The sequence below is a fragment of the Macrobrachium nipponense genome, chromosome 7 (assembly GCF_015104395.2).
Source record: "Macrobrachium nipponense isolate FS-2020 chromosome 7, ASM1510439v2, whole genome shotgun sequence".
Taxonomy (NCBI): Eukaryota; Metazoa; Arthropoda; class Malacostraca; order Decapoda; family Palaemonidae; genus Macrobrachium; species Macrobrachium nipponense.
The window spans coordinates 56,140,225-56,156,505 of record NC_061109.1 but is presented as its reverse complement, the minus strand read 5'-3'; the positions used below and the strand labels follow the sequence as shown (position 1 = coordinate 56,156,505).

General features: G+C 35.2%; 1 protein-coding gene across 1 annotated transcript in view; it reads left to right on the top strand.

Annotated features, from left to right (window-relative positions):
• The first annotated feature begins 15,919 nt into the window (after window positions 1-15,919).
• The window catches only part of LOC135217609 (tigger transposable element-derived protein 1-like), a 1,631-nt gene continuing 1,269 nt past the window's right edge, over window positions 15,920-16,281 (top strand). The window contains exon 1 of the mRNA XM_064253574.1: window positions 15,920-16,024. Coding sequence (XP_064109644.1) covers window positions 15,920-16,024 — 105 coding nt within the window. The remainder of the gene's footprint in view (window positions 16,025-16,281) is intronic.

Genomic DNA, 16,281 nt, shown 5'->3' with positions numbered 1-16,281 from the left:
CTCTCGTAATTAGGCAGACGACAGTAACATCTCTGCAACGGCTGGTGGGCGTCTTGCTAGCGTCAGGGAACGACGATTATGGTGTGTTTAAGTATATCAGTCAAGTCATCGGTCAATCAAAAAAGAAATTAACCCCAGACATACTACTTCTATCAAATAATGACCTCAAAAATTCAGAAATACTAACTGAACGTCTCCCAATTAACTCCATTTAATATGACCACTAAATCATTAGTCATTATCACAACTCGCAAATGAAAAAAAGTATTAAGTTCTCTAACTTAATTCATCAAACTCACACACCAGCACACACAATCCAAAACTCACAGCAACTCCACGGACTTCTGCACTCACATTTCAAACTCGAATTCTCACAAGTAAAAAAAAAAAAAAAAAAAAAAAAAAAAGTAATGAGCCCAAGAAAAAAAAAATGTAACAAGCACAGACCCAATAATCAAAAATGTTCTCTCAAGCTCTATTTCAACAACCCACAACATCAGTAAAAATTCTCCAATGTTTAACAGCAAAAATCCCTCACTTCTCATATAATTAATCTCAAAATGCCCACTTATGCAAATCACAACCCCGATAAATTACATGTCCCGTCCAAAAAGAAATGCTATTTAAAGCTCAATCCCCAATTACATCTCTCGTAGGAAAAGGAAAAAAAAAAAAAAAAAAAAACTTCCCCATCACAAAGCACATAATATATGCATGATATACATAACCCCACGTTTTCCCAACAAATGCAGTATACATAGTTACGGAATTTTGACATCGCAACTTTCCAAACTATTAGACACGGCCAGAAAGCAACCTCTTACACGTGCACTTTCATGAAATGCTATGGTCAACATTTCCAGATATTGCAAAAACTCTGAGCAATCACCAGTAGAGGAAAAGAGTTAGCATGCCGGACTCATCACAGTACTGTCAGCAAAAAATCCACCTGCGGACACGTGTGCTCGAACTGCAGCATAAAAATGTCTAGTCAGACTCACAACTTCAGAAACTCATGATTCTCAAAAAAAGGTTCTATACTGACATGATATCAGCACATTTCACGATATTCTCTCCAGGATATATCTAAGGTGTTCAAAAATTGTCTTAAAGACGTAACTTTCACATGATACTGCTCAATTATATAAAAAAAATTATCACCTATTCAGGCTAAAAAAAAACTATGATAAACTCGTAATTCAGCAATTATAAGCCTCCAAAAAATAACATCTCCATAGGACCACAATGCAGTAATGCCACTCGCTTCCAATTAGTCATGAAACCAAAAAGAAACACAGAACTCTTCTCTTGGTTCGAAAGAACTCCCAGAGAAAAAAAGTCATAACCACAAAAAAAGGTCACCCCCAAAGATTAATGCCACCTCCATATATATATAAATATATAAATCAGCATCTTAATAATAAAACCACCCCAGTGATGAAAATATTTCCTCCATTTAATTAATAACCCCACCACCATATTCCCTCTAATTTCACCAATAACCACATGTTAATAAAACCACCACTCCAGCAATAAAAAATATTCACCTCTGTTTCACCAATAACTCCATGTGGAATAAAACAAGTCTCCAAAGAATAATATATCTCCAAGCAGGATAATCAAAAATGAAACCCCATCTCCAAAAAAATGCACTCAAAGCACCAAGCTGACACACTCATAAATATTGCCTCATGTCTCCTAAAAAAGGTGTCTCCATTTGCAACAAAGATGGCTACAAAATAATTGAACTAAACATAGCTCTCACCACCATAGGCAAATATCAAATGGCCAAAATATTATATATCCAATATATTATATATCTCAAATGATATCTCCAAAATAATATACCTCCAATTCTCCAGAGAATAACTCAATGTTATAGTCAAAGACTATAAACTCTATGCTTAGCATAACTGCTGAAAAAGGGCAAAAACTCGGCAAATAAAATTGTCCAGAAAATTCTAGAAAAAAATCACCAATGTGCCACAACTCATTATAACAACACTCCAAATTCAAAATGTCTAAGCAGGGACTTCTCTATATGCACTACGACACAGGCCACTAGAAACTTAGCCAAGTTTCCTATCTCTGGCAAAATTGCCACAAATACAACAAATGTATTGTGCAAGAAACCCATAGTTTCTGGAACACAAATATCCAGAAAGAAAATGTATTGCCATTACATATGCATTCAAAAAAATGCAAAAATTTTCTCTGCAGCATCAAACAGCTGAAATCACAAACACGTTCCCGAACAATGACTCTAAGTCACGAACTGAGATATTAAAAAAAAATTCACACAAACTGGAGAGAAAAATAAATTCAAATTCACCCATGATAACAAAAAATCTTGTGTCAGCGATGGCTAACTTCCAAAAAGGGAAACAGAAAAATTAACGGTACTGTTAACTATCCCCATGACTCACGTAGATGTCAAGCAATTATCTGCTGAACTCATAAAAAAAGAAAAACAAAAAAATGTGTCGTTAGTTCCTCCCAAATTAAAAAAAAAACACCACCACCCTTGAAAGCATTACAACACCCACATTAGTATATATATAAAAAAATCACCAGTATTAGTATAAAAAACATCACTAATGCTAATGCTTGCCCATTCACCAAAAATTCAGCACAAAATTCACCAGAAGTTTAGCAAAATTCAGCACAATTCACCAAAAATTCAGCCAGATTCATCACCCATGAACTACTGACATATTCTCCAAAGTCACAGAAACTCAATAAATAATTAACCACAAAACTTCTCCCATAATTCATTGTAATAATTCTCCATAATATAGTTATCTATAATAATTATAAAGTAATCTCCCATGAAATATCTCAAATCTCTCGTAAAATATGTCTCAAGTAATGATAATTCTACTTAAGTAACCCCCCATAAAATATCTCAAGTAAGGGCATTAATATTGCCAATCCCCAGTATACACCAAATACAACACGAGGCACCCATCCACCACCAATGGCAACACCACCTGACAACACCAGTCAGCAATCATCATCAGTCAGCGCCACCGGGCAATCACCAATTGACAACATCAGTCATCACCACTCATCACCAATTAGCACCATTTTAAAGTAATCTCTCCAACACCAAGCAAATCTCCATCAAAAAAAAATAATCACTATGACCCCATTATATTTGTGCCTTCCAAAGCATAAGGAAAACTTACACCACATCCCATATGTACGTCATATCCTTTTCTCTTCATTCAAGAGAAAGAAAATCTCTTTCTAAAAAAAACCCTACGGGCATCTCACATCATCAACCAATCATTATCAGCTGATGTCCTGTGGCATTGGAAATTCATTATCCAAGGGCAAATTCTTCCCCCCAATACCCTGACACAAAGAAAAAAAAAAGAGTTCACCCCCCACTAAAAAAAAAAAAAACAACAGTTTCACCCTCCTCTGAGCGTTGGAACACACATCCCTGAATAGTGTTTGAGTACCCTCCGAGGCAGACCACTACTACCCTCCCCTTGCAATACCCCTGTGGTTCAGTCAGCAGAAATTACGCTGAGCGCGTAAGAACGAGTCGGCGCTCTTTGTCCAAGCAAAAAATGCAATTCAAGCACAGTTTCACATGTATGAAAACCTTTCATACACACATATGTGTTAAACAAAGACGAATGCGTCTCTTCTAAACATGTGCCAATAAAAAAAACACATCACTTTCTGCTACTATGGGGAAAAAAATGTGGTATCCTAAACCAATCCCACAACTCACAAAATGATAAAAAAAAAAGAAAACCGGACCAAAAAACACATTTTGTAACACTCACCGCTTCACAATAAAAGAAAACCCGGAATCTGCTCAATTATAAACACGCTAACACACAGACGCAGACGTCTCGGGAATGCACTCACAAGATCTCAGCTCTAACTGGCTGTGCCCAACCCCTCGAGGCATCACGTGAGCAAATTTGATGACTCCAGTAAAATCCTTCCCTTCCCATTACCACAGTTAATGGACGAATATTTCTCATTCCCTCTCACCTAGCACTGAAATCAATTTTCCACAATCACACAAAAGGCTTTATCGTTCGGCCACCACTTAGCCACCACTATTTTAATATTTGGTATGCGTTTAGCCAGTGCGTTAGGCGAACTGGTAACCCTCAGTCTCCTCTCTCTCTCTCTCTCTCTCTCTCTCTCTCTCTCTCTCTCTCTCAAAGCAATCACTGGCAAAAGCCCTCTCTCTCTCTCTCTTGCTCTCCATTCCATCAGGTCATTAAATCAGAGTCGGAGCTACAAAAATATATACATTTATTCAAAGTAAAGTACTAGTTGAATAATTCATGTTCTTACAGGGTAATTAATGGAATGATAATAGTTCAAGTCACACAGACAACTAACTCAGATAACCCCTCGGTATTTAAATGTCTTAATCAGTAATTAGTCACACCAATTATCTCTTCTCCAAAATACAGTCCCCTCACTAGGACACTCGATCCCCTCACTAGAATTGTCCGTTTAAAAGACAGAACACACTAGTGAGCACACACAACACACAATTATAAAGACAAAGTCAAAAGATAAAATGAAATAGAACATCTTTACAAAATGTCAAAACAAGCCATCCCTTTGGCTAAATTATAATAACTCACCCATTGCAGCCTGGAACTTCACACACTTTAACAATTATAACTTTCGCAGAGCTATCCCAGCATTCTGCCTTTTCTCCCGTAGCTGTCTCCCTAGTTCTTGGCTAAACCATGCCATGATGGACATAGTTTCATACACGTACAGAAATTTACACTCTTCGTCAACAGCCCAAATAACTGGTCACAGCAATTTTCAAAGGCACCTTGAACAAGCCCTCACGAACTCACATACCCACAGAACGAACATTGACTTGCTTAAGTAAGCTTCTTAGTGCCACACCATCCCAGAAAAGATTTATCAGCTTTCTTAAGGTTGTTGCTCGGACTCTGTCTTCATGGGAAGTTAAAGACAATGAATCTGCACATTCCAAAAAAGTCACAGCACATCACATTATAATGGCATACTAAACATATTATTAATTATAGCCCTATTTTATGTAACAAATATATATATATATATATATATATATATATATATATATATATATATATATTATATATATATACATATATATATATATATATATATATAGATATATATATATATATATAATATATTATATGCAGATATATGCAGATATAATATATATATATATATCTATTATATATATATATATATATATATATATACTATTATATATATATTAGGGCTCGTGCCTTGTATGATAAGGCGCCCTATGAGGTAATGTTAGACTAGCGATAATCTATACGCTAAGTCGGTTGGTATTGCACTTCCATCTGTTCAATGGAGTGTCTGGGTTTTGTAGATCACTTACGAAGTCCGGTATTATCTTTACGACGATGTGTTAAACTCATGGTTCGGTGAGGTTCTTGTAGAAAAGACTAAGTATAAATATAGATATAATTTCTTCTGAAGTTTTACATGCTGAAGATCAGATATGATTGTACAAGTCTTCTAATAACGATAGCTTGATCGCTTCTGCCAATGATGATGGCTAATCCTATTCCTCTACATGATAAAGCTTAGGTAAAGAGGTACAGGTCTTCTAATGACGATCACTAACTCTGTTCTGCTTGTCTACCATCTCTGTTACAAGTTATGAAGGAACAGACAGTAGTTCAAACATATGAACATACATACAATGACATAGTTTCATACGAACACACAATCAAAATGAGACACGCTACAGATCACGTAGGGCGTTTGGTATTGCACTTCCATCTTCAATGGAGTGTCTGGGGTTTTGTAGATCACTTACGAAGTCGGTATTATCTTTACGACGATGTGTTAAACTCATGGTTCGGTGAGGTTCTTGTAGAAAACACTAAGTATAAAAAAATAGATATAATTTCTTCTGAAGTTTACATGCTGAAGATCAGATATGATTGTACAAGTCTTCTAATACGATAGCTTGATCGCTTACTGCCAATAATGATGGCTAATCCTATTCCTCTACATGATAAAGCTTAGGTAAAGAGGTAACGAGGTCTTCTAATGACGATCACTAACTCTGTTCTGCTTGTCTACCATCTCTGTTACAAGTTATGAAGGAACAGACAGTAGTTCAAACATATGAACATACATACAATGACATAGTTTCATACGAACACACAATCAAAATGAGACACGCTACAGATCACGTAGGCCGTTTGGTATTGCACTTCCATCTTCAATGGAGTGTCTGGGGTTTTGTAGATCACTTACGAAGTCGGTATTATCTTTACGACGATGTGTTAAACTCATGGTTCGGTGAGGTTCTTGTAGAAAACACTAAGTATAAAAATAGATATAATTTCTTCTGAAGTTTACATGCTGAAGATCAGATATGATTGTACAAGTCTTCTAATAACGATAGCTTGATCGCTTCTGCCAATGATGATGGCTAATCCTATTCCTCTACATGATAAAGCTTAGGTAAGAGGTACAGGTCTTCTAATGACGATCACTAACTCTGTTCTGCTTGTCTAACCATCTCTGTTACAAGTTATGAAGGAACAGACAGTAGTTCAAACATATGAACATACATACAATGACATAGTTTCATACGAACACACAATCAAAATGAGACACGCTACAGATCACGTAGGCCGTTTGAATAATAGGTCGGGGTAGTTGTCTCAAGCAGGGAGCTTGGACTGTTTCAAAACAAATGAATGACCACAGATGACGGCATGTCAACTTAGCCTACATACTTATTGTATACGTCATCTTTAGCGTCTCTAGTCTGATCACATTCCTGCAAGCATCTGGTTGACCTCTTTAGTTTTAGACTTTTATATATATGGACTAACTTCCATATTTTTATTATGTAACACTTACATTAGCTCGGTCAGCTACAAAACCAACCACTGAATATTTACTCAAACAAACTTGACTTGCATTTGACTTATAGGAGTGTGATACAGACACTATGTGAATATATATATATAAGTAAATAAAAATTCATGGTGTACATGAATTGATTCAAGTAATAAAATATACAAAACAATGATATTGGTAAATATAGTGATCACATGATTATATAATGATACAGTTTTTCACTTCATCTCATTAAGAATACATATGCTACAGAAAATACTAATGTACTCTGATAATTGCATAGAATGAAGATAACATATAAAAATCATATTTAACTGATAAAAATTTTCATATATGAATTGATAACATTATTAATGTTTATGCTGATTGATTCGTTGATTTTTATGCTAAATGTTATATATCTGATTAGTAATTCATATACTAACTCATAAATAACTGCAGATATTGGTAAGATAAAAGGTAACAGATTGATTATAGGCTACCTGATTTGTTTATACATATGTATACGGATTCATATAATTATGATTAATATATGTGCACTTTAAATAGATTCCTATTGTACACGCAAAGATATATTTGATTCTGTTATTTATATCATTTATATAAGAGATTCTTATTGGTACACGCAAAGATATATTTCGACTCTGTTATTTATGATCAATTATATATAGGATACATGATACTTTATATATATAGGATACATGACCGAGGTTATACTACTTCACTTTTAACTAGCTTTCGAACAACTTTTCGTCCATTACACAGTTCCAGACAACCACCTATAGCCAATGAAACGGCCTTTTTTCAATGGTTAAAACAAGGGGAAAATTTGCCTGGGCGGGTCCAACGTTCTATTTTTGCGCTCATACTTATTCTCTGCATCCTAAGCAACACGATTACGTTCGCGATGAATAAAAAAACATCCCAGCACGAGTCCTTCGCCAGCAAAGTAGAGTTGAATATCCTTCGAGGGTCGTAATTGTCGGAAGTATGTCCCATTCGTAGTCGATTCCGACAGCCGCCGGAGCGTTCCGCATTAAAACGAGATTAACGACGAGATACGGTGTCGGTCGAAGAAGTCCATGAAATTCCTTTCACATTGTAGGCGGTTGTTACTTGACTGTAGTCGTCCGCTGCGACGAACGATTTTTTGAAGTTGCGATGTGAAACTCTCGTACTGCAGGATACTGTAACCAGGTTCCATTAATCAGCCTGCAAGTTAAATTATACTTGTCACAAGGGCAAAGTAAATTCAGACAACATCCAAATACAGGGGAGGGAAGAGAGCCATTTAGACCAGACTTAACCCACATGAATTCGCTGATATTTTGGAATTCAAAGAGTCGCTGTACAAACTTTTTTATCCATGGCATTAACAATGAGTGAACCTATCCAGGTCTATGATGACTTGTAAAAATATCCATAATTATAAAAAATAAATAGATATCAATACGAATCTCAAAGAAAATTCGATATTACTGGTAGTAAGTTACTAGACAAAGAAGTGGAAAATGGAGCTATTTGTAAGATTGCCAGGCAGCATAAGAGTCAAAGAGAATATTAATCATGATTCTATGTGCCCTAACAAAAGTTTCATATTCATTTTCTCGCGCGCATCCTCTGAGGTTAATTTTTTTAAAAACTTTTATACTATGTAGGAGATGCAACGAAAAAAACCACTATGTACTAATTTCTAAATAAACTTTGGGTTTTCAAGAAAATGTGACATTTTCCCATGAATGTTTTACTTGAATTGTAATAGGCTAATGTTGCAAGTAAATATTTCTTATACATATCTTGATACTTCTAAATGTCTATGAGGTTCAGAAAAAAATTTAATTCATTCTGTTGTTATAGAAATTCTATTTGCTTATATTGTTCATTAATTTTAAAATGATTACAAGTCCTTAACTAATTGCATTACACACACGGATAAGAATATGTTATGTGGCCTGTCATGTGACCTATGAACCACATGTGAAGTTCATGAACTAAGCATTCCTTTCTCCAGTCAATCTGCTTTTGCAAGCAGAGACGACACACAGATGAAGCCTGTGTAAGCAGATTATTGAGGTTAAAAGGAACAAATGCTGATACGGCAATGATGACGTCGTCACTTGGCAGGAGATTGCTCTCAGCCAGCTAAGAGTTACGTTACTTGCTGTAAGAGATACGACTTTAGTATTTTCAAATGATATTTTAGTGTTTTAATTCTCCACCCGCATGAGAAGAATGTCTGAAAAAAAAACAGTACCAAAATTGAACAATATATTAGTTTCATGTTGGCATTATGTTAAATAAATATTCCTTATTCAAACTATATGAAAAAGGTTTCCATACAAATTCTATATATTATATTAGCCTGTATAAGATTCATATAGGATTATTCCATAGATAACATTTTCACTTCTAGACTTCCTGGATCTTTTAAAATCTCCTTTTATTTTATTTTTATTTATTTTATTTTGATTATTAGTTTATTTATTTATTTAATTATTTTTTTATTTTTTTTTTTTTTCATTGACTACGAATATAAATCACCGGGACAGACAATATGTCAGTAGATTTTGGATATGTGTTTGAACTTTTAGCTTATTTGTCATTACTAAAGCGTTAAGTTAGAGTTCAAATCTTTACGCATATATATTTGGATATTTAATTATCTATGGTTACGTTTTGCTTATTGATTTTATCGTGATTCCTTTTTTATTATAATTTGTAACCCTTCCGACTTCTTACGGAGTGTATTATATTGACTCCACTTGTATCCATATTTATTTTATTTTTATATTTATTTATTTATATATTTTTTTATATATATTTGATAAATTAATGGTTGGCTTGAATATGTGGAAAAATGTTCTAGCGGCGTACCGTATAAGGCTACTTGCGGCATCAATTCTATAGATACAAGATATAAATGATAAACGTATTTAAAACCGCGAGAACCGCTATATCCGGTCGGATCCAATATCACGAGTTGTAACTCGTAAGACATTGACACTTCCTATTTAATTATCCGTTATTCTACCAAACGATTGACTCTGGGTGATAAAATATATTATTGGTTTTCTTAATGGAAAGGAATTCACACAACGTGTTAAGGAGATTATTATTGATTTACACCACCACCCGAGTCACAGATTATTATGTACACCACCCGAGTCACAGATTATTATGTGTTGAATTCCATATTTACTGATTTAGCACTCATCAAATATTCCTAACGCACTCAATTGCGGGTGTTTGTTTTGTTTTTTAGTGCTATTAATTCTATATAACGTGTCAAGGAACTATTAACACTAAGAAGTGTTTATTCCCTCTGTCAGACTCGTAATTCTGTTAATAATTCTACGTATACTCTTTCAAGGATTGATATTTTGGCACAGGATAGGCCCTTAACTGACAGGTGTCTTAGTGTCCCTTGTTTTCATGACACGTGTTACAATCAGTTATGTGCTTTTATATCTGTAAACATTGTAGGCCAGTAAAATAGTGATTTGGCTTTCTGTGACATACTATGGAACCCTGGATGACGGAATGCAACCAGTTTATGACGATTGGTATGAAAGAGATTATTATTACTACCTGGTCGTTAGTCATCTGCTGTTTCTTCGGGTTTTCCTCGTCACAGACCTACATATAATATTACATTTGATTACATTATTCTGATACACATACTTTAAATGTACTTTTGCTTTAAGGTTTCTGCTCAAAAGTGTTTATTGTTTTTGCTTAGCCGCTGACCCTGTTTCCGTTTCGAAGTGTTTATTGTTTATTGGTGTTTATTGCTGCGACTCTGTTTTCCGTTCGAAGTGTTTATTGTTTGGGTTATGTCTGTTGACGCTTGCTTTGTTCAGTTTGTAACAGTTCTGCGCTCCGACCCAGATATTCAATGCTCGCGATCTCTTGGGTTAAGGAATTTTCTTGTTTAGATACGGTTTTTAACAATAGGTACGGATTTTCTATATTTTTTAGTCTAATTAATGGTTCTTTGCGGTATGGTGCGGGATTGCGGGATAATGCGTCAGCTATGATATTTGCTTTCCCAGGTAGATATCTTATCTTGGCTCCAAAGACCTGAATGATCATTTGTCACCGAGTTCCTTTTGGACTGTGATTAAAGCCTTTGAAAAACTCGGTAAAGGACTCATGTTCAGTAAGGACTTTATCAGGATAGCCATAGATTATGAACTTAAGATGTACTAGTGAGTTAAAGATACCTAGCCCTTCCTTGCCTATTACTGCATATTTACTTTCAGAGGGCTTTAGTTTACGTGAATAAAAAGCTATAGGAAAGAACTGTTTATCATATTACTGAAGTAGTATCCTCTTACCCCTTGGTCTGAGGCGTCTGTTGCAATAAAAAAAAAAAAATTCCTTATTTAAATCAGGGATTTTTAAGTTAGGTAAGCTGCATTTTCCGCTTTTAAGATATCGAACGCCTGTTGATGCTTTTCAGACCATAATAAATCTACGCTCTTCTTCGTAAGATCTGTTAAAGGAGCTGTCATGATTGAAGAGTTACATATTTACATACGATTGTAATACCCACTACAGCGCAAAAGTGCTGTATCCCCTTTTACGTTAATAGGTACCGGAAGTTATGAATAGCCGACACCTTACCACGGACTACTTTAAGAACCTTTGACTGAGACACATAAAACCTAGATAAACATGTTCGGTTTTAAAAAACTCACATTTAGATATTTTACTCTGAGATTATTTGTCTTTGTCTCTGTAGCACTAGCTCTACTTTATGTGAATGTACTTCTAAGGTATTAGAAAAGATTACAAGATCATCCATATAGGCATGTAGAGTTATCCCCTAAAAGTCTCCAAACACTATATTATTTGTAATTTGGGGCGCAACGTAAGCCGGAGGCATACATAAAAATTGATAATGTCCCCTGGGTGTGCTGAAAACGGTGTATGAGTACAATCACTTAGGTAATGGTATCGGGTAAAAGCCTTTAAGTAAGTCCAAGTTGGTGAAAAAAATTTATTCTAACCTAACAGAGATAAGATGTCGTCGGTACATCGCACTGGAAAACTATCGGAAGTCGTTTCCTTGTTTAAGCGACAGTAATCTGCGCAGATACGCCAAGTCCGATCTTTTATGGCATGACTTTTTGGGTTAGGGAAATTATATGGGCTATTTGATTTCCTAATGGCTCCTATTACTAACATTTTTCAACTTCGTCATTTATCTCTATTTTAAAAATTTCATTGAGAATCTTTACGAAGGTACGTTAAATAGCTTTATGTTTGTCCTTAGACCGTGTTTTGTTTTCAATGACATCCGTTTTTCTCCCAGAGATCACTCGCTAGTGGAGAAACTTCCTGGTATTCAGGTAGAAGATAAAAAAAAATTCTGCTGAATCACCTCTGCTTGAATGACTTTACGGATATTACTTTAGATAGATTATCAGAGAGATTCATCCACGACTGGTTGGGCGTGATTAAAAATTAGCAACAATAAAAAATGCGATATTTATAACTTCCGTATCCACGATATGTATACTTTTAGAGCTTTGTTCGCGGAAATCGTTATATTTCAGAGTGTCGGGAAGGATTAAAATTTCATTTCCCAGCAAAGTCTTTTTACACGCACTAAGACATTCGAGGGTGCATGCTTCTCGAGATTTTGCGTGCAAAGTACGACTGCGGTTGTGGGAGAATTCTGTTGGGTCATTTGAACAATGTTTTACGGATTTATTTATGAGACAAATGTTTATAGTTCCTTTATATAAGTTATTATTTGATTAACTGTCTCATTTTTGTTCAAACGGATTTTACTATGTTTGAAGGTTTATAGGATTTTCCTTTGATAAACACGCCTTATTTTGCAGGATGTAAGATAATATTTTGTATACCCCTAGATGGATCTAACAAATAAACTACATACAGATCAATGTTTTTTATAACTATAGAGGTATCTGTAAGCGCTCGCTTATCCGGACTTCTCATTAGGGAAGTTCGAACAACAGACGGTGAGTCCGTAAATACAAGATATTACGTCTACTAAAGAAATAAACAAGATATTCTAATTTTTACGGCGCGTACAGTCGGGCTTAATCCACCAGTATTTATTATAACTTAATGTATTAAAATTAAAACGAAAACCTGCTCTGATTACTTTATACGGTCGAGTGTTTCATAGGTAAAATCCTTTTTAATTCAAAAAGATATCGGTATGTATGAACCAACATCGCTTTTCCCCACTCTGCTAGAGTCGCCTATTGTGTGGAATTTGCTTTGCTTTGAAAACTCGGCAGATTTAACTAACCTTGACCGCTTGACTAGGTGACACAGTCACCGAGTTTGCTTGTTTGATTCTGAACGGGCTACTGTTCTATTCTTTTTTTTTGTAATAATTAGGATCCTTCTCTTTATTACCATCGGCAACGTATTGTGTGTTTTTAGCATTATGTTGCTGGTTACGTATAAAGCAATGAATGACGAACTATTAGGAACTGAGCGATTACTAATAAGACAAGTTATCACTACTGCATTCCATATTAACTGTTTGTACTTCATTCTTTGCTAAAATTTGAAATAGTGAGGGATCCTGGTCAGCGCATTTAGCCTGATGAAAGTTTTTTACAGACATGTTATTCCTTGCAATCCAGCCATATTTTTAAAGTTGAGTTGAGTCATTGAGGTTCGATATTTTTATATAACTCAAAAAACTCAAGGCTATAAAAACTGCGATCGGGACTTTGCAAAGGAGCATTTATTGTCATGACCCGAAATAGTGTTACCTCTAATTTATATAGATTTGTACGGGTGTTCCACTTGTTTTTTGTGTGTTTTTTTTCTAATCACTACGGTGCTTAACGACCCTATCCGTGCATCTGTATAAATACAGACGTCCACTGCGTAAACGCATATTCACTGTTTAATATGATTTGTTACGTAAGGGATTAATATCACCCAAAATGATAAAATTAACATAGTATATGATTATGATATTTCAGTAGAACTTCTGGAAACAGACACTCAAAGATAAAAAAACTCGCAGTATCGAAATCTCAATGATGTAGATAATTTCTGTAAAAAAGTAAGATTAATAATGTCTCGTAACTTCGCCACAGGAATAACGAAATTCGACCTGTAAAGGAAACACTCAAAGTTACTCCAAATGAATAAAAAATTGTACTTAGCTTGCTTTTGTGGGAGGGAAGTCACGGTGTTCCGATAACGACACACGGCCTTGGTCCTCCTTCTCTATTTAGCGGACGACCTGGTTTGGCTTCAGTTTTTCCCCCGTGCGCGTTGTTTCGATGATTCGCAGCCCTGAAAAATCCGATGCTGCAGACGCGTTCGGTTTTTGTTTCTTGCAGTGCCGGAAACGCTCACTAACGATGTTTTCTTGAATGATTCTAATGAGAGACGAAGCTTCCGTTGCCGTAGGAAAAGGACACGTCGGTTTTGTTTCTTGAAGTTATTCACTAACGAGTGATACTAAGTTGCTTGAAGAATCTGCTGCTTTCGTCGTCGTTGACTTCATGATTTATTATTCTGTTTTTCTTCGTAGGACGTTGTAGAGTTCTTCTGGTCCGCTGGCCACCAATATTAGGGCTCGTGCCTTGTATGATAAGGCGCCCTATGAGGTAATGTTAGACTAGCGATAATCTATACGCTAAGTCGGTTGGTATTGCACTTCCATCTTCAATGGAGTGTCTGGGGTTTTGTAGATCACTTACGAAGTCGGTATTATCTTTACGACGATGTGTTAAACTCATGGTTCGGTGAGGTTCTTGTAGAAAACACTAAGTATAAAAATAGATATAATTTCTTCTGAAGTTTTACATGCTGAAGATCAGATATGATTGTACAAGTCTTCTAATAACGATAGCTTGATCGCTTCTGCCAATGATGATGGCTAATCCTATTCCTCTACATGATAAAGCTTAGGTAAAGAGGTACAGGTCTTCTAATGACGATCACTAACTCTGTTCTGCTTGTCTACCATCTCTGTTACAAGTTATGAAGGAACAGACAGTAGTTCAAACATATGAACATACATACAATGACATAGTTTCATACGAACACACAATCAAAATGAGACACGCTACAGATCACGTAGGCCGTTGAATAATAGGTCGGGGTAGTTGTCTCAAGCAGGGAGCTTGGACTGTTTCAAAACAAATGAATGACCACAGATGACGGCATGTCAACTTAGCCTACATACTTATTGTAACACGTCATCTTTAGCGTCTCTAGTCTGATCACATTCCTGCAAGCAATCTGGTTGACCTCTTTAGTTTTAGACTTTTATATATATGACTAACATTCCATATTTTTATTATGTAAAACACTTACATATATATATATATATATATATATATATATATATATATATATATATATAATATATATATTATATATATAATATATATATATATATATATATATATAATATAAACATAATATAATATATATCTATATATATATATATATAAAATATATAGATAATATATATATGAATATATAAATAATATATATATATATATATATATATATATATATATATAATATATATATATATATATATATATATATAGTATATAATATATTTATAACATATTTATATATATACATATATATATATATATATATATATAATATATATATATATTATATATATATATATAATATACTATTATATATATATATATATATATATGCAGAGGAACCTCAACTTACGAGCGAACCAACGTGCGAGTTTTCCGAGATACGAGCAGTCGCTCAGACAATTTTTTGCTTCAGCACACAAGCAGAATTTTAACGTACAGTTTCGAGCGCGGGCGCAGCAGCTCTAAGTGTATATTTTCGAGGCTCTTGCAGCTCAGAGGGTATGAGTCACAGCATCCCATCTCCGACCGAGCCTTTCTCTCTCTCTCGCTGTCTACACTTGGCAGAGTAAACACTGAGATTCGTTGCGTGCACAGTTTTTTTGCATTTGTTTGTGATATTCTGTGAAATCGCAACTTCTAACTTTGCTGTAACCATGGCACCAAAGAAAACAAGTGGTAGTGCAAGTACCGAGAAGAGGAGGATGATGTCCCTCGAAATAAAGCTTGAAATCGGCGAGAAATATGAGCAAGGCATGCGAGTAAAGGAACTGGCCAAGCACTACAACCGTACAACGTCAACGATCTGTAACATCTTAAAGCAGAAGGAGTCCCTAAAGAAAATTAAGCCAGCCAAAGGTGTCAAGATTATTTCAAAGCGCCGTATAGATGTGCATGAGCAATGGAGAATCTGCTGTGTGTGGCTGAAGGAAAAACAACTTGCCGGAGATAGCGTCACGACCGGGAATAATCTACGAGAAGCGTGCAGTATTTTTTCAGATTTACAACAGCAAACCCC